At 34.9% G+C, this 25,018-nt stretch overlaps 1 protein-coding gene across 26 annotated transcripts in view; it reads right to left on the reverse strand.

The window, feature by feature from the left end:
- The window catches only part of LOC126967614 (dystonin), a 338,791-nt gene that overhangs the window by 126,630 nt on the left and 187,143 nt on the right, over positions 1–25,018 (reverse strand). For all 26 annotated transcript variants that reach the window (XM_050812155.1, XM_050812167.1, XM_050812166.1 and 23 more), the window contains 2 exons: positions 879–1,072; positions 100–185 (listed from right to left, as the gene is read on the reverse strand). In XM_050812155.1, the coding sequence (XP_050668112.1) occupies positions 100–185; positions 879–1,072 (280 nt within the window). The remainder of the gene's footprint in view (positions 1–99; positions 186–878; positions 1,073–25,018) is intronic.

Genomic DNA, 25,018 nt, shown 5'->3' on the forward strand with positions numbered 1-25,018 from the left:
TGACAGAACGCTCCACATCCAGGTAGTTAAAGAGTCATTTATGTCTGGTTTTGTTTGGTATCCGGCATAAGCCCTTTCAGTGAGGAATTAAGATCGTACCTTCAGGATCCAAAAGTCTGGTCACTCCGTACTCCTTCTCGACCACGTGGAAGGCTGTCTCCAATCGCTCACGGGCTTGTCTTGATCTGAAAATAACATCATTTATTAATCGTCCAAGCAGATAGATAGAATTGAAATACTTAGCGGTTTTCAATATCAAAACTTTTAATATTTCTTTATACACAAATAAAATTTGAAAACATAATTGTATGAACGATACGGGACTCGAACCCACAACCTCTGGCGTTCCGTGCCAGTGCTCTGCCAACTGAGCTAACAGTTCGAGTGACGTTTCGTCATAAAATCTTGTATGCTTTGTTCAACTCTCAGGTTGTGGCTTCACCTACAGGATCTACTTTACAGTTGATAACCTGCTCAACCCCAATATTTGCATATAAGGAAATTCACTTGAGATGTCACTCTCGTAAATCTAAACAATTTGTTACATTTTAAAGTGATAACCCTCACTTCTAGGAATAATACATTCATTAATACGATCATAAAATTTTAATTTCAAATTTTATTTGTGTATTAATCCTAGAAGTGAGGGTTATCACTTTAAAACATAAAAAAATGTTATATCTTTATATTTTGACCACCCTAAAGATAAAGCCTAAAATGAAAATTTCATGCTTTTCAGATCGGTTCAATCCCATCAGCAATGACATTTGTAGAGATCAACATATTGTCGATGTCCAAACTCTTTAATAGCAAAACATTAATTTTGGCAATTATTAAAATATTTATAACTTTACAAGCCTCTTCATTGTCAGTTATACCTGATATTACGCCAGTCTATCAGATCAGGACGGTTCCTGTGGATGAGCGCGTTGAAGGCCAGTCCATCTCTCCATGATGAGGTGAAGTCAGCGACCCTCACGCCGGGGTACTTGGCTGTGGAGCGCCGAGCCCAGCTCAGCAGGGCCTCCCGGGCGGTTACGTTCGGCTCCTGTCCGACTACTATGTCCGAGATCTGAAATAGAGTAAAAATATTTATTTTACCAATACTTAAAGCGACTGATGCACCTTTCGAAAAGTATTACATCTTTTAAATAATTATATAATTTAAAGCAAAGAATTTCCAAGAAATCAAAGCACATAATGGAAACATAAATACGTAATAACTCTAGTTGGACTACTAAATGTTCGCCGTCTTGTACGATTTGGGACGATATTCAATCGCATCTAATCAAAAAGTGGAATGTCATAAAACTGATTATAGATATTTGATCGTAATTATTTGAGATAATCCCTACTAATATTATAAATGTGAATGTAAGTTTGTTTGTTACGCTTATACGCCGGAGCTACTGAACCGATTTTAATGAATTTTACGGTACGGCGATAGAATAGTGCTTGGGAAAGGACATAGGCTACATTTTATCCCGGAAAAATAAATGATTCCTGCGGGATTTGTGAAAAACTGAAATTCACCTCGATTCAACTATACCAATAGTAGGTTTAGATTGCCGTAGTAATCTTCCGCGAAATATGATACATATAATATGTTGGGAACGGGTGCAAAAAGGGGAATCGGAAGTGGAATAGGACATGAGATAATCTTTGATTACAAACTTGCTTATTATTTTTAAAAACCTTTTATCTACGCAAACGAAGTCGCGGGCATCAGGTAGTATTATACAATAATGGAATCGTAGCACTCACTTTCTACCCTTATGCATTGAAAAAATGATGCATAATATTTACCTGAGAACCACCACTTTCTACTAACTCTTTTAAGAAAGACTCGGCTAACCATTATTATGAGTAGAAAAATCGGATTAACTCTTGTTTAGATACAGAGAACAAACAACGAAAACCGGCAATAATATCCCTCAACAATAATTACTCTTTCAACGTCATTCGTTATATATGGACCCGGCATACAAAAAATAATGACAACCTATATAGCTCAGTGGTTATTGACTCTGGCTGAATACGGTTGTATTCCCAGTAGGTGCAGACATATTTCGTATAATTAATAATAATAATAATAATAATAATAATAATAATAATAATAATATATTTATTTGCAAAAAACATAGTATACAATGGTGTTTAAATTTAAATAAATAATAAGAGCTTACATGTTTTGCCAGCACTATTCCTAGCATGCAAATATTTAAACACAATGAATATAATCAGAATTTCATTTCCATAAAGTCCTTAATACTATAAAAATTATAATCATTTAGCCAACTATATAGCTTATTCTTGAATAATCTAGAATTTAAATTTTTTATGCTACTCGGTAACTTATTATAAATACGAACACAATTACATACACAACTTTTATTATATTTGGTAATTTTTGGAACATCATGAAGAAGGAGTCTTTGTGGATCACGTCGTTTCCGCGGATTTAGATCATTAGCTGATTTAAACAATTCTTTATTTTTTTTTACAAACATACATATCTCGAAGATGTAAAGCGACGGCAAAGGTAACAATCCTAGTTTTTTAAATATGGGTTGACACGATTGCTCAGGATGCATCCCGTACATTGCCCTAATACACTTTTTTTGAGCAATAAATGCTCTCTTGATATCTGTGCTGTGTCCCCATAATATAAGCCCGTAGCGCAGTACCGATTCTACATGTGCGTGATAAGTCATTATAGCAGTTTTTAAGCTTGTTACTCTTTTGACTTGCTTAAGCGCATATACGAACTTATTTATTCTCTTACATATATTATCTACTTGCTCTTTCCAATTGAAGTTCTCATCTATTATTACTCCTAGAAACTTTGTATGTGCTTCTTCTTTAATTGTCGTTATTTTTAGTTGTATATTGTATTTAGGATTATAACATTTATTGAAATTGATATATACGGATTTATTAAGATTTATTTTCAAATTATTTATATCAAGCCATTGTATTAATTTATTTATAGTGTTATTAATTTCAATCTCATGATTATTGATACAGTTATTATTTTTTTCAGACGCTACAACGATTGTGATATCATCAGCAAATAACACACATTGATGTTTGGTTATGTTAATAATATCATTTATATATAATAAGAATAGGATAGGGCCCAGCACACTTCCTTGTGGAACGCCACATTTATTGTGCTTGTATTCGGACAAGAAAGGGACCATATCTCCATTGTCATCTATCTTATCAATAACGACACATTGTTGCCTGTTGCTAAGATATGATGCTATCCACTGAAGTGTAGGACCCCTGATACCGATTAATTCAAGCTTATCTAGTAGCAGATTGTGGGAGACTAAGTCGAAGGCTTTCGAGATATCAAAAAATAGTGCAGTAGTTAGATTGCTATTGTTGATACTTGTAACTATAGACTTTACAAGAGTGAATAGCGCTAATGAAGTGGACTTATTTTTTTGAAAGCCAAACTGTTCGTTGCTAATTATATGAAATTTTTCGCAATATTCGCTTAATCTTCTGTACATGCACTTTTCATATATCTTAGACAATATGGGTATCAAAGTTATTGGACGATAGTTATTAATATTACATTTTTCACCTTTTTTAAATAATGGCTTAACCAATGAATATTTCAGGGCGTCAGGAAAAGTGCCCGTCTCAAACGATGTATTTATTAAATGTGTTAAAATGGCAGTTAATTGATTAGCACACTCTTTAATAATTTTGGTGTTGATTTCATCATAACCTACAGAATTGGAGTTAGTTAAAGACATTATTTCTCGTCTAACCTCATTTTCTGTCATGGGTTTTAGGAACATTGAGTTTACATGGGCACTAATATTATATGATTTTTTAATACTTTTTTGTGTTGTTTTATGTGTTAAGTTAATGTAGTGATTGTTGAAGGCAGTAGCAATATCAACGGGTTTTGTTATTGTCGTGTTGTTAACTATAATTTTTTCTATGTTTCCTTTGCAGTTTGTGTCTCGTATTTCATTTTTAATTACTGCCCATGTGGCTCTACATTTATTATCATGTTTGTTTATATACTTAATGTTTTCATTTTTTTTTGAATTCACAATACATTTTTTTAGAATATTAGAATATGTCTTATATCTATTTTTATTACTAGTATTTTTATTTTTATAGTATTTACATCTTAGTTTACGTTTATTCAAACAACTTTTTTTTAAGCCTTGACTTATCCAGTTTTGTTTATTTTTATTTTTGTTATTTATTTTTACTTTCACTTTTGGGAAGCAAAGATTGTAAAATAGACATAATAGTTCATGAAATTCACTGAATGCATTTGCGTCATTTTGCATATATATATGCGCCCAGGATAAATTGTTTAAGCATTCCCTGAGCTTGCGAATATTGTCCAAATTATAATCTCTTTTATAAATAAAATATGTAGTACTTCTTTGCGGCTTTTCATTAACAGAAAAGCTTAACATTTGGCCTGTGTCATGGTCAGAGAGATAAAGCGGCATGACTGTTGCGTTAGCATTTGGAATATTGCTAAGAATATGATCTATGCAAGATGACTTGCGAGTAGGTACGTCTATGTGAATTTTCATGTTAAAATTGTAGGTTATGTCTCGTAAATGATTAGTAATATTGCCTTTTTTTAACGTGTTTATATTAAGGTCCCCTGCTATAACTATACGCATTTTAAATTTATATTTATTATTTGAGTAGCTCAAAAGGTCGTTTAATTTACATAAGAATTGGGTGGGATCTGAGTTAGGTGTTCTGTATAGGCAAATAACTAGCAGTTTATAACATTCAATCTCTATGCCACAGGCTTCAAATGTGTTTTGGGTAGCATATTTTTTTATGTATGGTAAATCTTTGAAAGGAATGTCGTTTTTTACTAAGATACAAGTACCTCCTCTTTGCTGTTCTCTGCTGAAGTTGGCAGCAATTTGATAATTATATATTTTGATAAAATGCTCATATCCTTTTTTTATAAAAGTTTCTGACAGGCATATTACATCTGGATCTTTCTGTGACGCTTTTAACTGCTGGACTGTTATTTCTAATAGTTCCCGTTTTGATAAAATACTAGCAATATTTTGGTGCATAATATGAAATGTACGGGTGTTAGGCTCGAAAAAGATTTTTTTTATTTTTTTGTACAGGGAAGTAGTAAGGTATCGTACCTTTGCTTACATTTTCGATAGATGCCGTGGGCTTAACATTTTGTTTATTTTTATCACAGTTTTGTACATCGAAATAGAAAGGAATTGTGCCTTTTTTAGGCTCCTTTCTACACGTAGTCGTGTTGCCGCTAGTTGCATTACGCATAACAAATTCCCTAATATTCTTAGGGTACAAGTAGGTCTCATCATAGTCGTTACAGTCTATTACATAATTTATAGAGTTACAGATCTCTGAAAACTTAAAATAACGACTGTTAATAAAGTAGCTTTTTTTAAACTTTTTACATAAATTTTCTATACTGTAATTCAATTTTGAAGTGTTAAAGGAGTGACTTTTATAAGCATTTAATACAATTATTCTATTGTTATAAAAGGACTGTAGTATTAATTCTAATTGTGATAAGACTTGCTTTAAATTGTTATCATTTTCCCCTATACATATCACTAGTTTATCGTCCGGATTTAAGGCTGTTCTAATGCAGTTCTTCACTATGTCATAACATTTCGCGTTAGGCTTCGTTTCCGCAAAAACTCTGTATTTTTCATACTTAGTATTGCTTCTCGACTGCAATAAGGCTGAGGCCAAGCCGACACATTGTTGGGTTCCGAATATAAGTATTCTTCGTTTAGGTTCGTGCTCGAATTTTCTTGTTGTGATCGAAAGGGTGCATGTATCGGGTGGAGGAGACGTTGTCAATTTGAGGTCCCCACTTTTTTTGTGCAAGTATTGTGTTAGTGTCTCTATTTGTTTTATTAGAGTTGAAATTTCAATTTTAGCGCTATCCAACTGCTGCTGTAGATCTGTAATTTGTTTTTTCAGGGACATTGTTCTATCTTCGTAAATAGGGTTGCCGTTTGAATAATTTTTGGGCGAAAAAGGGGTTGATGTTGTGCATTGTGCATTTTTAATACTGCTACTAGACATATTTTCCACTGACGAAGAAGTTTGTTGTGATGATTTTAATTTATTGTTTTCATCAGTCAACCTCTGTACTAGACTTCGAAGATCGATATTTTCCAATATTCTGTTATCAAGTTCATTTTGCCTGAGCTCAAGCTTAACGGTTAATTGAGAAATGGTATCTTTCATCTCCGACCAAGATACTAAGTCTGAGATTGGAACTGACAATGTGCCATCCAAACTACTTGATAGTTTCGCTGATGTATTGTATGATTCAGAGGATGTGTTGTAGTCTGTTAGTATATGCGAATCTAGGGTTTGTGATTCTTCTATAGGCGGTGAGGTTTTAGCTGTAATCTTTTTTTTATTTCTCAGTGTTACGTTCGAAGTATGACTTTTAACTTGTTTTTTGTTTTTAATACAGGTCATGCATTTCCATTTCTGTTTGGATTCCAGATCCATCATGCGATATGTTTTTTCAGGATATCCAATACAATCTGGTTCATATCTGTTGTTACAGATCGAACATAATGCAGTGCTTTTTATGTCTACATGTTTTTTACATTTATAGCATACTACAAGAACTGCCTTCTTACGGCCACTGCTTGTTAAAATGTTTGTTTTTATGAGTCATATCGTTGCGTAAGTGAAAATATTACACGCCTCATAAGCAAAGCGTTTTGCGAACCGTAAAAAAGTAGTTTTCTCGAAACTGAAATTGCTTTTTTTTATTTATATCGAACTTACAGTTTAATATGAGTGCACTGATATCAAGTCAAATAGTCTGCGAATTAAACGATTATTCAGTTTAACATAGTAAATAATGACATTAAAAATAATCTTTTCTGGATGTCCGTGTGTGTGGATAGGTGTATATGACAGGGTAATAATTGGTCGAATAAATTATCGCACCGGAATATATATTTACACACTGTGGACTTTCTCAAATAATATGAGCGTTAAATTCCTTTATTTATAATTAATAATGAAACTATTAATAGAAAAAAAAATCAGACGAGTGGTCTGTTGTCTATGTTGTATTGAAGTCAGGCGAAATTGATTTGTCTGATAATAACACGAGACTAGACCAATAAAGACGTACATAAATTTTAATGTACCATCAAATGTTGAACCGAACAATGATCACCTCGCAGCGTGATACAATTTGCATGGAAACGGCTAATCATCACTGCTCCATCCGATACCATCGCATTGTTAGTGTGAGAAAGATAGCAATTATGTCTACAATGAACTTAATATACCCCACAGTCAGTCTAACTATGTTGCAGGGAATGAAACAAGAGCTGGTAACGAGATTTAATCATTGGATTATGGATGACGCAGGTTTTCTAAATGGATTGTCTTGTTAAGAAGAATGTTTGGTGTTCACTCAGCTAGCTGTGCGTCCGTCCGACTGTCTGTCAGCGGGCTATATCTCATACACCGCAATAGTTAAACGTATAGATTTTTACAGAATGTGAATTACATCAAGATGGCGAATTCTAAAAAAAAAAAAGGTTTCTCTTTAGAAAAGTATTAAAAGTGAAAAATAAGAAGTACGGAAATCTTTGTATGTGATTCGGAATTCTAATTGTTTTTTTATCCAAAGTAGAGAGTATACTTAATGGTAGTTGAATATCTTCCCCGAAGAGCGTGGTATCAACAATCCTTTGAAAGAGGATTTAAATGAGCAAAATATAATAAATTGAACAAATTTAATAAATTCTCACGCAGTCCGACACACACTTAGCTAGTTTTTATACAGCGCAGTACACTTCCTCATACAATATCTATTCCTGATCTGGACAACCGCCAGGATATACTTACAGGATCATCATTTAGTAACATTCCAAGTGTCAAATAATTTGTTGTTACAAATATTAATTTAAAACCTACACAAACAGTCAAAATCATAGGCGTTCTTAAATTTAATGTCAGCTTTCGATTGCGATAAATTAACTTGTGATTGAATAACAACTGACACGCTGATAGTGGTTTAAATAAAATTGATCCAATTGTCAAAACCTTAGATCATTTACGGCCGTTCCCAATCTACTATCTACAGATAGAGATAAATAACTACCTTCTACTGTCAGTAATTAGCTGTCAATAATCTGAAGCTTTCCCACTATACTCGATAAGTCATTCTAATCGCCTTATATTAAGATGCGTGAATTGCAATTTCCATACAAACTTTATATCACTGGTAAGCTATACGTCGTCCCATTGACAGACAGCGTGTACGGATAAGTTGAGTTACTGTCGAGTCGAGAGAAAAAGTCAACGATAGATACGATTTTTATCTCAAGTAAGAGACAAACTGGATATTGGGAACGGCCGTTATAGACTCTAGATAGACTATGACATTTGTGAAAACCTCGAAAAAAATTGAGTCTAGGACTAACCTGTATTTTAAGCAATACATGCACACTAACACAAAGTGTCATACAAATCGCGAGTGTAAGACGTAGCTTGTCACGCACACTAAACTAATATTCCTGGCCTGTTTTTATCGGTTGTCTAACAGCGAGAGGTTCTATCTAGACGAATAAATTATCTAAGGTCAAAACATAATCTTAGAATAGATAATTATTATTTTATTATTGTACTGTTTTAATACATAAGAAAAAGCAGTATGTTATTTCACTTTTCTCGAATTAAATTAGGCAAATACTTATAACACACATACACACATTAAATGCACTCTTGTCTCCCAGAGCAGTAGACAAAATTACCAGACCTCCATTAGTTACAGTCAAACATACATCCTACATAAGAAATTTGAACAAACAAAATTCAATAATATTAATAAAAAGTACAAAATTATTCAATAATAGCAATAATAGTTCATACAATTTAAGATTCGACGAACTCAATAAATTTAGCAACATCACTTCAACTTATCATTATCGCCACAAGGGTTGCCAACCCTACTATATAATATAGTAACGTACTATTTGATGTGGCCTACTTCTATTATTTAAAAAATATAATATAGCAGCCGAAACTACTATATTTTATCAGCATATAGAAGGCATATTTTCTAAGATGTACAAAGTGGAAAGAGAGCGCAATATAGTCAACCAGTTTCGGTCTGATAAAAGAAAAAATACCAATCAATCAAAGCTCAAAATAGTAAGGCATATTCATAGAAATGATATAATATATTGATTGTTATCAATTAATTCCCTGTCCACAATATTTTTTGGGTACTGAATCCAAAAATACTATATTCCATCTTAAAAAAACAATTGTGTGGCTTTATGAAACCACGACGCAAGTGAAACTTTTCTTCACAAAATAAGGTATTAATATCAGCATAGAAAAAGAAAACAAATTTATATATTATGCTTTACATTTTCATAAAATAAAAAAACCTTTATCAAGTGTGTGGGGTTCGAACCTACTCTTCCACCCGAACGCAATTACATCCAATATGCGAACTATAGGAGTCACGCGACATGCAACACACAGACGAAAAAGTTTGTGACGATGTAATGAAAGTTTCGCTTTAAAAAATTGACAGCCCTAATCGCCACAAAAGCTATCATCAACCGTTCCTTAACCCACGACAGACCTACTTGTACTATTAAGTATTCTTTGTCAGAACTATTGTCCGATATTTTTACATAACCTATAACTTAAATAATTATTCAGTAATGCAACTCTCACATCTGTACCAGTAACGATAAGTTGTATTTTCATTTGGCTAAGTACATGTCTCAAAGACATGACCATACTGCTATGTGGTCTATTCAGATCTGTATAAGGCTAATGACGATCAATTACGATCGTTTGACAGACTTTTGACATTAGCAATAAAAACATAAAGCGGTCTTTATGCAACATTTGCGCAATTTGCAGTAACATTACCAAATTTCGTCAAGCTAGAACTACACAAATTTCATTTAGAGATTCCTTCTTTAGTATCCGAAGCCGTATTCCGTATATTACAGCCATTTCAAAATACTCTATTTGATTTAAAAGAGTCCCCGTTGAGATTCATTCTATATTCTTCTAATGAGCTCTTCTTTTTCTGAACAACGGATAAATTCAGTAATTTAAAAAAATATTTACAGTTACGATAGGGAAGCGCTTAATTTAAGCCTAACTGAGTAACGTTTATAATATGACTTTGAAAATTGTAAAAGTTTCTTTTTTTATGACAATAAGGGACGAGACGAGCAGGAGTTTCAGCAGATGGTAATTGATACGTACCATCCTATACAATGCAGTGCCGCACAGGATTCTTGAAAAACCCAATAATTCTGAGCGGTACTACAATTGCGGTTGTCACCTTGACACATAAAATGATAAGTCTCATTTGTCCAGTAATTTCACTAGCCACAGCGCCCTTCAGACCGAAACACAATAATGTTTACACATTACTGCTTCATGGCAGAAATAGGCGACGTCGTACCAATAATCTAGCCGGCACCCTGCTCAAAGGAGCCTCCGACTGGCTACGTTTAAGCTGCTCCTTAAAATAATGGAATCGTTATATCTATAGTTATAATAGAATAATTGTCATTCGTCGGCATCGTAAAAATAAAGACGACAACGTTGACGTAGTTTGGTCAAAGAAGATCAAAATAGGTCAAAAAGTTTTCTTTGGAGGGCATTCCACGATCAGGTGAAGGATGAACCAAATTCAAATATTTTCATTCAAAATAGGATGTGACGTCACTTATTGAAAGTCAAAAACTACCACCCATTCCAAAACAAATGCCTCAGACGTGAGAAAAACGGGTGCAACAAACTCAGCGGGATTTCTTTTTCATAAAAAATATGTTTACAAAGTAATATCGTACAATCAAGCTTATGTTATTGAAACCATTACCACACAAACAATTCTTTTGAATATCGTAATACTTTTGTTTTGAACATTTTCTGGGATGTTGTTGTAAAAGCATATACATCGCCTCACGAAAGACTTACTAACTCGACTTAGCCGATTAGTAGGCATGACAGTTTCTAGCAAATTCACTTATGTGCCTATGTACATACATTACATTATCAAGAATATATTGAGAAACAACAGTCAAGATGTTAATTTCTTTAAATTTTGCTCTCAATGAATCTTTAGGACCTAGGTTATAAATAGCAGAAGGCACCAATTCAGCAGTACTTATAGTAAGAGAACATTGGTGTGAATGTCCGGACCGTGACAAGTGGGGGTCTCCACTGAGGATACTCATGATGCGCTGATTCCATATGTATATATTGTAAGCGTAAACATTATTATCAGAAAATAAATAATAGTTAAAAAAAAAACTAAAAAGCACGCTTTATATAAAATTCAACTAAAAAATAGAAAATAAATTTAAATTGAAAATAGTGTAAAAATAATATATTTTATTGTAAAAAAAAGCGTGGGTTGTAGAAGAATTATTATTTTAATAATATCTTAAAAAGCACCCCACGCTTTTTTTACAATAAAATATATTTCTTTACACTATTTTCAATTTAAATTTATTTTCTATTTTTAGTTGAATTTTATATAAAGCGTGCTTTTTAGTTTTTTTTAACTATTATTTATTTTTAATTTTTTTGTCAAATTAGTGTAATCTCATCGGTCCTCGATAAATCTACAAAGTTTGAACGAAATCTAGCCGTTTAAAGTGGGTCAAAATCGCGCCCAAAGAAGTCGGTTACAAACATACAAACATACAGGTGAAGCGAATACAAAACGTATAAAAATAGACTTAATATGAGCTCTCAAGAAGGCTGATGTTGTAAGGACCTCGTGTCAGTCAAGATTTCACATACAATGGAACAATTACGAGGCATAATTGCGGAAAATCTGTGCCCTCTAACCTAACCTTATCCTAGATTTGCTATTTTCTGGTTTTCCAATTTAGGATCTGAGTTGTATTGCAACAGTTGAAATGATAAACCGACAAGTTTGGTACTTACTAACAGGCTAGGATTTAAAAGATTTTGATTCTTTTAAGCTTTCATTGCACAAATAAATTGTACGTTTTTGTACTTAAAATGTATAAGTAAGTATATATGTAATGTTACTTTATGGTTATGGAACAAAAAATTACTATGTCTATTATTAACCTCGTCGTGATGAAGTTTTGACTTCTGTTGTGTGGCCTTAGCCATACACTGTGTTTCATTGACATAGACAGGTACATAATAACCATATTTTTCCTAAATTCCTAATACCTATTTGTATATTGGCGAATCGAACAATAAAGTCAACCAAGAGAGGTGAGCGGGAATAAGGGACGAGACGAGCGGGACGTTCAGCTGATGGTAATTGATACCCACTACGATACGATACGCCCTACCCACTACAATTCAGTACCGCTGGGATCACCTTGAGACATAAGATGTTAAGTCTCATTTGCCCAGTAATTTCACTAGCTACGGCGCCCTTCAGACCGAAACACATTGTATTAATGAAAATGCGACACTGAGAACAGAACATAACATAAGTATCGTCTAAGCACAGACACAAGATGTGGGCGACCGCTGTATGGCGTAGCCGTTCAAGAATCCATGATGTCATGCCTCACGGCTAACTTGAGCGCTCAACTTAGCTCGGACGCCATTTTGATTGCGCAAAACTTATGTCACGCAACATATTAATCATGCCTATTTTGTAGATATTTGTTAGCTAAATAAATAATTACGTGTATCGACAAGGATTTAGAAGTATTTATAATACATCTCGATAGTACCTACACGTGTTAATTAGAAATACATGAGACTTTAGACGGCCGTAGTACGACATCATGTGGGTCATATCGTAGTATGCGACTGTGATGTGTTACGATTCAAAACTTATTTGACGTTTCTTACATATCCTTCCTTCAAATTTCCGATAAAAATGCATAAAAGGCATTTGTCTCAAAATTGAATCCTTTAGAATTATTGGAGTTTACTACATAAGAATTGATTTTCATATAAGGCGCCCGGTATAAGAAAAATATGGAGAGTAAAATGTGCTTATCAACATGTCAAAGTAACGTTTTTGGTGCGCTTCATTTCTCGCGCATCACTTTCACTTTGTTGTATTTTGAAGCTTTATTATATTATTGATATTGATTTATTATTATACTTTCATAAAGTTAAGTGAAAATTATATAAATTATTAAAGAAAGTGGTGTAAATAATAGTGCCGGAAAATCTGATAAACACGTGGGTACTAAGTATGTTACAATTCATACATTAATATGAAATGTATTGTATATATAAACATGTGTGTTTTGTATTTATTAAATATTGAATCATCAATATAGTTCATTCAAATTAATATGAGCTATGCACATAATTAAATGTTTAATTTCATATGGATAGTATATTATCAAACGCATTTCACGCCAAATAGACAATTTTTAATCTAACCTATTATTTTATTTTATAATTAATACGCTTTTATTAGCTTCTGCTGTATGTCTGTTTGTAACCGACTCCATTGGACTTGTTTTGTTTAGTACCTGTTCAAAGACAATCGTTCTTGAGTAGTAAACTCCAGTCTGACACACATACTTCTTATTTGATGTTTTCGAATACTACTTCTACTATCGCTTCGGAAGCAAATGGCGCAAATGTGAGAGAAGAAGTAGCACAAGAAAATCTCCCTACTTTCATAGTAGGATTCACGACAGAGCCATTTTTTAATAAAACATTTAAATTTATTTATGGATAATGCCTGAACAGTGACTGGGACTTTATTACAAAAGTGTATACATTTACCATAAAGCTGCTATATGTATCTTATGAAGCCTTTTAGAATTAGTTACCAGCAATCCCTTATTTCGGAAGTAGTTAAATATCGGAGTGTTTTATATTGACGCGAATATAACACATTCAATTTAAATAGGTTTAATTAATGTTAAATTTAACGTGTTTTCGTCATTACACGTCAGATTAAATAAATAATACGAGCGTTAATTACAATTACGTGTTTTAATCCTTAAAAAAGGCCGGTCGAACAGGTCCATGTTAAGGACATACATTCAAAATAGATTGAAACGTCATGAGCGTGACTTGACAGCGTGGTAATAATAACCCTTTCACCCCGACAGCGGGTAAAAGAGATATCAAGTGCGTAAAATGTCCTAAAGCACTTTACGTAAGCGACAAAAACCATTTTGCAATTTCCGATAAATTTGATAAACAATTGGATGAAAATATTGCCTGGTATCACCAGACCTATCAGCTGATCAAATTGTGTGAAATAAAGAAATATGTATAGATGAAAACTTTTTGAAGGAAGGCCCCACAAACCGCAAGCAGTAGTAATTGGTCTGCCTATGAACCCACAGACTTCACCAGTACTCCAAGGTCACACAAACCCTCGAACGACCCCGCCTATTGTTACAGACATATTGGCTACCATCAAATCGGCAGTAGGTGACGGACATATAAGTGGAAAGATGTAATTTTTTTTTATGTTAATACAGGACGAGACGAGCAGGACTTCAGCTGATGGTAATTGATATGCCCAACCCATTACAATGCAGTGCCACTTAGGATTCTTGAAAAACCCAAAAATTCTGAGTGGCACTACAATTGCGCTCGTCACCTTGAGACATAAGATGTAAACTCTCATTTGCCCAGTAATTTCTCTAGCTACGGCGCCCTTCAAACCGAAACCCAGTAACGTTTAAACATTACTGCTTCACGGTAGAAATAGGCGCCGTTGTGGTACCCATAGTCTAGCCAGCTGCCTATGCAAAGGAGCCTCCCACTGGTAAATATAAGCCATCAGCTTTCTTCCACGTACAATCAAGCTGTGGAATGGAGCTACCTTGTGCGGTGTTTCCGATACCGGACGATAGATCTTGGGTAACTGCAAAAAACGCGCGTACACCTTTCTAAAAGGCTGGCACCGCTCCAGTTATTCCTCTGGTGAGTCAAGAGAATGTGTGGAGGAACCACTGACCACAAATTCAAGAAATAAATTAAAGCTTCTTTGACAAAGAAGGCTGATAATCATGCATGATGCTCGTCTGGTACTGCACAGGCCATCTAAAATCGTATAATATTATATTAAGTAGGCGAAGTTATTATATGATTTAAAAGATAGGCTGGGAGTTTCTTATAAGTTCTTCTCCCCAAGTCAGAGCCCCTTTACAAACTGATGTAGCTTCATGACGGTTTACCATAAAGTATTGTTGTCATTTGTTATGTTATTGTCACTCCCTATGGTAAAGAAATATACATATTTTTATTTCATAAGGTAACGCTCGTTTATCCTCCTCTTTCATAAATAAAAATCTATAAATATTTAATAGTAACATCAAGATACGTAATTTCCCAACGATTAAGGCAACAATAAAGATGTTAGAGCAGTGGGAACCCGCCACAGCTTTGTTATCAGCATCACAATTAATAACAGTGTTCGAGAGACACAATAATGTAAGCTACACCTTACACTTACACGTACCGCTATTAGTTATTATTTAGTCTAGTCATCAAATGACGAAGGCTTTATGAGATTTCTATGGGACATTTAACGAAACATGTCAAATTTTTAAAACTTCATACAAAAATTTAGTTAATTATGAAGTAGTAGTAATATAAAAGCGGTCGTCACCTTGAGACATTAGCTGTAAAATCTCATTTGCCCAGTAATTTTACACAATAATGCTGACAAATTATTGCTTCACGGCAGAAATAGGCGCCTTAATATGTAATAAACACTAAAGCATACGGATTTTTTAATTTTCAGTATTTTATCAAGGTGAAAAAAATTCCCAATGTTAACTCCATACTGGACAATTATTATGATATGAAATATATCTGCAGGCTTAGATTTAGATTGGTCTCCGACGCTTTCCAACTAGATACAGCAGGCTTAGTCGCAAAGTGCGGCAACTAAGTCTAAGCGTCCAAGTGGGCGTACTCGAGCCAGTCTCGAACAATGTGTGACATTGACGTGCCACATGTTCTGTTAAACTTTGCTAATAACTGAAACTAAAATGCCGGGTTGCGTAGTAAAACTTTGTAAAAATAATACTACAAGAAATAAGAAAGACACTGGGATCACATAATATCATCAGTAAGTAGTTATTTTGTATTTTATTAATTTCAAGTATAATAATTTAAGTATTGATATTTCTAAGAAGCCGTCGATGAATTCATTTATTTTTTAATTTCAGACATTCAGGTAAGTCATAAAATAAAAACTAATTCTAATAGCCTAACAAAAATAATGCTACCATTATTGTTATCATGATAACTTAAATAGAATATATTTTGTTCTTTATTTATTTAAACGCATTGTTTTTTTCTTATCAGCCACAAAAAAAATGAAGCCCTAGTTACTTCGCGAAATTAATGTTGATATTCATGACAGCAAAACATCGACAATGACGCATCGAACGAATTGTAAAATAAGCACTTATTCATATTATATCGATACATTATAATTTTGTGTACGTACATTATTAGTATCATTATTTAATCCTATAAAAGTAACAATTGGTTAGAGTGAGAGAGGAGGAGCCTGCCAACCGTTGCCGTATGCGTGAGAGAAAGGGAAGCCAGACAGACTGGCGCCATAACGCGTTACGTTACGAAGCGGTTAATCCCGTTATTAAAATAAGTTATCTTATTGATGTTAGTTACTTTGATGACTTATTTTTGTGTCGTGTTGTCCTGAGCACGCGGCGGTTTTGTTGCCTTCTGCTACTTCTCGCATCGTTCGTGAGGAGTCTCTTCTTCTTCGCCTTCTTCTTTGCGTGCCTCTCCGACTAGCGAGGGTTGGCAGTCAGCTTCGTCGCGAGGCGAAATAGTTCTGCCGAACTCGCGATTACTGTTCTCTCTCGGATGTTGCGCATACAAGACTTTTTTTTGCGACCTACGTTTCTTCTTCCGGAAACTTTTCCCATCTTGATGAGTTGTAGGAGTTCGTACCTCGCGTGCCTAAGCACGTGCCCCAAATAGAAGTATAGTCAGAAGTCTACGATTCTATTATTTACTATTACTACAAGATTACTTGTATACAGCGAAAAATAATTGCTTCCTACGACTGGTCTATGAATTAGAACGTATCAAGTATCATTTACATTGTCACGAACTATCTGAAGAGAAAAGAGATTAGGAAACGTTAATAACATTTGAAATTTATTACAACCGTCTCAGTACTCAGATAAATCATAAGTAATTGTAAAGTAACGGCAGCAAGCCCCGAAGTACAGAGGAACCATTGAGTCGTGCTGTTATCAGTCAGCGACTCACGCCCGGCCCATTGTGCCGCGTTTCTCTGATTATATTACAGATGAAATACAAATGGTAACGGGTCATTGCTCGGTTGGCTCGAAAATAGTAAGGTATGATGGTGCAGATGTAACTCAATTCGAATACGAAGGTTAGTAAATCATAGCTAATTGCGCCGTTGCGCTTTACAACAGGTAAATACCTCGTACCACAAAACTCGGTGCGATCATCATTTCAAAATATTGATCAAGTCTGGCCAGGAGTAAAGATTAGCAAATAATAAATACGTCCTCTGGTTTTGCAAGACAGAACCGGACGGCGGTGACCGATGACTATCAAATGCCCCGCATGGTAGTCCATAAGAAAACTTGAAAAAGCGGAAGAGGCTGATCATCTATCATTGATTGAGCCCTGTTCATGACTTATTTAAGAATGCAAAAAAAAATACCTATACTGTATTAGAGAACTAGAAGAGCTAAATTATGTAATCGTTGAAAAAATTACAGCTAGCACCTCTACCGCAAGGAAGAGCGAAACACATGCGAGTGGAAAAATTTCATCGTTATATATAAATATATATTACCTGCAATGAAATGAGGTTTCAAAGTATGTCGATAAACTCATTCGTACAAAGCACCCGATATAGAGGACACACACACGGTAGCAACTCCTCAGATGGTGACAGAATGCCGACATTCCATATCAAGGGACACACAGCTAACTGTAACCCACTTATTTTTCTCGATACTCGAGAAAGGTAATCTCAACATAAATTATTTATGTTTTTTCAGTGAAAGCTATGAAGGCAAAGTTTTAAGGTTAGGCATATTTTATTTCATGGTCTTTAATAAATGTCTATATTATAGTATTAAATCCGTATTTAGCTATCATCATCACACATTTCAGCTTCAATCGAACTTCTTTCCGCTTTCTGGTTTCGATGTCAATATAATATGGGTAGATAAAAAAGAAGTAGGATAAGCTGGTATTGTATGAATTATTTAATTCGTGAATTATCTTTCTAAATTGATTAGGTACTTCCGAATTCTGAAGACGTCAATGAATACACTACCACCGCCGCGCCACGAACAAAAATAGCGTTTTAAAGTAAAAAGAAACGAAACCCCCGTAATGGTGGCAACTGCGTGTGTTTTATAAGTATTTTAATAAATTAAAGGTTGATGAAACTCCAGTTAGTATGACTTCATCGCTTTATCGAAACGTACGTAGAATACGAGTAAATGAAGGTTTGAGTATAATCTACACTGGCCTTCAAAAGTAAGTATCACACTTTTAAAATTGGGATAACGTTTTAAGTTCACAAGATATACTTTCGAAATAAAAAGGACTCCAAAGAGAATTTAATTTTGTACATAAAAACTTTATAGTCGGTAACCTTCTTTTAAGAATTGGCTGAAAAAAAACTTCAAAAACAAAACCATTCCTTTTTCAAAGTGGACGTTTCCGAATTACAATTTTACCATTCACATTTTTCTTTCTGTTTTAAATTTTTTTCAAGATCGATGGGTCTTGTTTTAAAAATTTATGCTGAAAAGCACATAACATTTATTTATCATGCCTCTTTCAGTGTAAGAATGATCCTAGATCATGGCTTTTCTGGAACTAGGCATCAGTATGCGTCGCACTGCAAGAATGGTGGGTGTGACGGTACGAACGGTCCAGAAGGTAAAGCGAAGGTACGAAGAGACTGGACACCATCTGATGAGACCTTGTAATGGCAGACCCAGGTGTACCAGTGCCCGAGAAGATCGTTATATTATTTCCACTGTGTTAAGAAATCGCCACCAAAATGCAGTTGAAGTCCAGCAACAGCTACTTCAGACCCGGAGGGACTACATTAGTGACAGTACAGTGAGAAGAAGACTTGCTGAAGCAAATTTGAAACCCCGAAGACCAGCGAGTGGCCCAAAACTCGAGAGACAGCATCGAGTAGCGAGACTGCGATACGCCCGTGAACACATGCAGTGGGATGAAGAAGAATGGTGAAGAATTTTGTTTGCAGATGAGTCTCGATTCTCCCTTTACACTTCTGATGGAAGGCGAAGTGTTTACAGGCGACCTGGTGAGCGATACCTTCAAGCCTGCATCTCAGAAAGAGTCCAACACGGTGGAGGCAGTGTACATGTATGGGCTGGCATATCTTCAGAAGGTCGCACAGAGCTAGTAGCCATAGAAAATGGCACCCTCACTGGGCAAAGATATGCTTAAGAGATTCTCAATGAGTATGCAGGGCCGTATTTAGCAAATATGGGTGATGGATCGATGCTTTGCATGATAATGCCCGGCTACACACGGCTCATATCTTACAAGAGCATATTCAGGAGGTCGGTATCAGCGTGATGGGTTGGCCATCAAGAAGTCCTGATCTCAACCCGATTGAACACGCCTGGGATGAGCTTGGGAGGCTAGTCAGAAATCGCAGACCACCACCTACTACCCTCAGGGCACTAAAGCAGGCGCTGGTAGAAGAATGGGAGAATATTCCCCAACATCGGCTCCGAAACCTAGTGTTCAGTATGCCAAACCGGCTGGAAGCTGTAATCAGAGCTCGAGGAGGCAATACCAGTTATTAAAAATTAAATAACATGTAATACATTTTAGTTGAATTTTTTTACACTAAACTAAAAATGTCTATTTTCATTGATTTATATTTTTTAAGTTAAAAATGTTACTAATGTATAATTTTAGTTTCTAAGAATTAAAGCCTATAAAATTTGCAATAAAACGTTTTTAATCTTAAATCTCTACCTTCTATAGTTAAGAAAAAAATTTAATTTGAAAAGTGTGATACTTACTTTTGCAGGCCAGTGTAGTTTAATATCACGATTTAAAGCAAGACATAAATAAAATTGTTAGGACCTAGAATGAGGCTGATTTTAAAAGTGTTATGTTTATAATATTCATTCAAATTATCATTATTGATTAGATCTCGAAGGAAAGTAAATATACAAGTAATTATGCAAAATGCATATTAGCATAAGAATGTGAGCGATTCAGATGTAGAACTAGTATACTGGTGTAACGACATGCTCTTGTTTGTGATATCTTGTAAGAGATTGAGGGACGAATAGGGCTGATGGCAAGAGATACTTTCTGAAGCTCACAATTCTGAAGACTCGCATATCAGAAATTCATTCCGATTTGTGATTATCAGGTTGCCAAGCCCTAGTTAATTCATCTTCAATGGTCGCTTATATTCATACATTCAATAATTCTTGTCTCTACTATACTTTGATATACGGATTACGTTTTTATCACGGACAACGCCTTCTATTCAGTAAAAAAACACCCAATTCCTCAATCAGAATCGTTTTAATTTCATAACTGTACGAATCTCCTAATTATTATTCTTCTTCTATAAGGAAGGCATTAATATCTCACTTTAATTATTCAACTGCGTTTGTTTCTGCAATATCACGATTAAAAGACCATTAAAGACTCCATTAAAATTACCTCAATTATTTTACACAGGCCAATTTCAATCAATGTTACTTGAGTCAGCGTAAGTGTCGTAAAGAAAGTGACAGGTGACAGGCAGCATCCTCCGCGAGCGCTAAGAGATTGTGTATCACTTTCTCAATTAGCCCTTTTGGATTTCCCTTCGAGTTCATGCTCATTCGGTGGAACACTTTCGATTTCGTGATCACATTCAACAATAAACAAAACTGTAAGACGTGTTTCTAGAGTCACATACCACAGAGCGAAATAAACAAACTTATACTACACTTTTATGTCATAAAATACCTGTGGATTATGTATATGAAAGTGTCATATGATATCTCGGTTTTTTTCCATGAACTATCAATATTGTTATATTATAAGGCAACATGGTAAGTTAAATAAACCTACCAGCGCACGCGGCTAAATGTGTTCCGTCGACTTATAACTTCACAATAATCAATAATTAAAACTAGCCGAGAAGCGTAGCTTAGTGCTAAATGAAATAAAATCCATTAAAATTATTATTCCGAATAAAATATTACAAAATTTGTAGACATAATAAATAAAATTCTAATAGTTCGGTACTGGGAAACCGAAGTAGATTTAAACAAACAAATTAACAAAAGTCTCTTCAGCATTTTAATTTTAGTATAGCTTACATTAAATAAGACTTCTTCTTCCACTTTCATATATATAGTACCAATACTTCAAATTCAACATTATATTCTTCTATCTTTCAAATACAAATTTTATGCGGTCAGTCATTTTATCCAAAACTGTTCCTTTGTAACTGTATCATGCATATAATCAATAGAGCGTCAAACATCCCGATCTGCCGAACAGTGACGTCACGTAACGCCTGGATGAGCCACCCGCGGCGCACCTGCTAACTTCCTGTGGACCAGAGCCATATTGACAACGGATGTCACATCCCATTACGTACGCCCTGTCAGATATTTGAAACTATACGACAGTCAGCAGCTAGCCCATACTTCGGACGAATTGAATATTCTGAAACGTGCGAGAAATAAATACATGATAAAAACTATTTTGAAAACAGCAATACAAGCCCCACAGTACAATATAATCCATCACATTACGAACCTCCATTTGGGGAGATCTTGATATACTTTTCGGGCTGCTTCCTTTCGCTTGGATTGATCCCTTTCGTGAAATTCTCTTATAACTTCTGCCAATCTACTTTTATCCATTTATTCTACATTGTTTTATGGGAAGACGTAAGGTTCAAGGTGTTTACCTGATGAGAAGTGATACAATGCAGTCTCGATCATGATTTTTGGGAAACCCAAATAATGCGCGCGATTGCGTTGATCACCTTGAGTCAAGATGTTAAGCCTAGTTATATCGACTTCTTGGCGGCAAAGAAGCCGTCTACTATCTGTACTGGTAATAATATGTAATTTCATAAAGTCCTTCAAACCGAAACTGAAATATTACTTGCGAGTATGCAAAGCTTGGCGGCATAAAAGACCATTGGACAATTTGAATCATTGATTTGATTCAGACAATATCAGACAAATAAGCGTTGCTCAGCTCAGGTCATCCACGAAGTCGAACAGTAAATCTAGTGGATGAACCAACAAAAGAATTCCACAAATGGTAATAAAAAGATTGTGAATTTCGACAAGGTGAACCAACGGCGCGGAATTCCGCAAGTCGTCAGACACGGAACGAACAAGAAACTGACAATGCGAGAAACAATGTTGTAAAGTACAACAATGGTACTTGAAATACTATGTTCTGACCTAGATATATGGTGGATAGATATAGATAGTGCAAATTAACATGAAGCTGTTACAAATGTTATTTAAAATGTTTACTTGGACTATTAACATAATATCACTGGTATAAATTATATTGATACCCCTAATAAAATAAAATAGCAAGTAAGACTTTATTGCTGTTACTAATAAAAACATTAAAAAAACATATTATAACAACAACTAATTGCTTACTATTTTTAACAGCTTGTCTTTCGACATAGGCCTCCTCCAAAGACTTCCATCTTTGTCTCTCTCTCTCTCGCCATCCTCAATCATTCTGGGCCAGCCACTCTCTTAAGGTCATCCTCCCATCGTTTTATTAATACCCCTAATTTCATTTTTAATTTGGCGATTTAAAAGAGGGGTTATGAGTTGCTTGCAGATGGCAAGCTCACAGCTTTTTACAAATACAATCAATTAATGTATAATGCCATAAAACTAACGGATTTCACACACTTCAATCTAAGTGCCCAGTACTCAAAGTCTAAGTACAAAACTCGATAGCCCACGCATTAAAATGTAATGGAATATTGAAGTATTTATTATTTTAAAATCACTGAGTGACCCCACGCTCGTCCGTTGAAGACTGACTGACAGGTGAGCAAGGTCTCTTAATTTAATTTGATTTATTTATTGACGTAAAAAGAAACCAGGAATTTAAAAAAATTGAGCTATTTACTAGTTACTGTACGCAGCGGAGCGAAAGATTGCAGCATGTTTGTAGCCATGTAATCATGTCATAATTTGCATATTTACAATTAATTCACTTTTCTGTCTGAGGTTTATAGTCATACAAAGACGAAACGACACTAAATATATGCACAGAATGTTACATCCGAATCTTGGTATTTAGAGTTGTTAAAATACTTTCAATCACGATACATTGCAAGGAATCTCAAAATCATATCTTTTACCCAAAGCGGGGTAAGCCGGTACTGGTGAGATTCACAGACTGGTGCTAAGTCTAAGCTACGATTTAAACTTTATTTTCGATTTATACAAGTAATATCGAGAAATTTCGATTAATTCAATCATCACGCTTTTCTTCGAGCAGATAAAGTATCAGACGAGCCTCCATTTCTTCCGCGCCTTAACCTCTCACTTGCCCTTACGTAAATAATTTTTACTTAAATGTACTTTATTTTGTTCTTTCTATTTTTCTCCCCTAGTTGTTTAATGTTTAAAAAAATATCAAAAGGATGAACATTCTTCCTGAATATTAAAAAATGCCTGAAGTCTGAAGCAGTACGATGTGTTTTGAAAAAACTTTACAAAAACTAGAAAAATCAATAACTATGCCTTAGATGCTTACATTTAAGTTATAAGAGGCTTATGGTACAACAATTAAGAACTCGACGCAGGCGAGAAAAACAACCAATCTTCACCATTTAATACATAAAGATGCTACACGTTTTAATAGCAAACGGATTACAGAAAATACTAGAGCTTAAGTATACATAGGTGAAGATATATTGAAATATATAGTAAGAATCATATAAATGATTGAATTCTTGTTCCTTGTTACACTCTTGACACAGCGGTCGTGGTCATCACGAAGTGAATAATAAATAAATTATTGAAATAGACCTACTGTATTAAGATAATTCGACATTGACCACGAGTTATTCATACCGCGTAATGTTATTAACGTTTAATTCAAGTTCAAGTGATTATGATACGCCACTTGATGAAACACGAGTCCGTAATGCGTCAATTAAAGCAATACCACTTCGGACACAAGTGGCAGTCAGATAGTATTTCTGTGGATATATAGATCTTTTAAAATCGGTGCTGTAGTTAGGCTGTGAAAGAATAATCTACAGATGTTCAAACATAGAGCATACTCTCACTGCAAAAACTTGATCTTTGCCACCTGTTCATACTTGACCGTTAAAAAATTAATCTTAAGATTAATAACTGAAATAGAATACCATGCTTGGATATGAAAAAAATATTATAAATGTGAATGTAACTTGGTTAGTTCCGCTTTCAGAAACCGAACCGATTTTGATAAAATTTAGTACAGAGATAGACAAGAGCTTTTTTTTTATATGAGAGGGGACAAACGGGCAAGAGGCTCACGGGATGAGGAGAGGTGAGGCAACCGCCCATGGACATCCGCAACAACAGGTGTGTCAAGAAATGCGTTGCCGGCCTTTAAGGTGGAGTATGCTTTTTTCTTGAAGGTCCCTAAGTCGTATCTGTTCGGGAAGACCGCTGCCGGTAGTTGATTCCAGAAAGTGGCTGTGCGAGGCAAGAAATTTCGAAGAAAACGCGCGGTTGTGGAATGCCAGACGTCTACGTGATGCGGATGGTACTTTGCACGTAATGTCCGATGGTGGAATTCGGCCGCTGGAATCAACCCGAACAGCTCCTCTGAGCACTCCCCGTGATAAATGCGGTAGAAGATGCAGAGAGAACCCACATCTCTACGCAATGCTAGAGAATCAAGCCGATCGGAGATGACTTGATCGTCGATGATTCGAGCCGCTCTTCGTTGTATGCGGTCAAATGGAAGAAGCTGGTAA

This window comes from Leptidea sinapis, chromosome 13, assembly GCF_905404315.1.
Source record: "Leptidea sinapis chromosome 13, ilLepSina1.1, whole genome shotgun sequence".
In the NCBI taxonomy this organism is placed as follows: Eukaryota; Metazoa; Arthropoda; class Insecta; order Lepidoptera; family Pieridae; genus Leptidea; species Leptidea sinapis.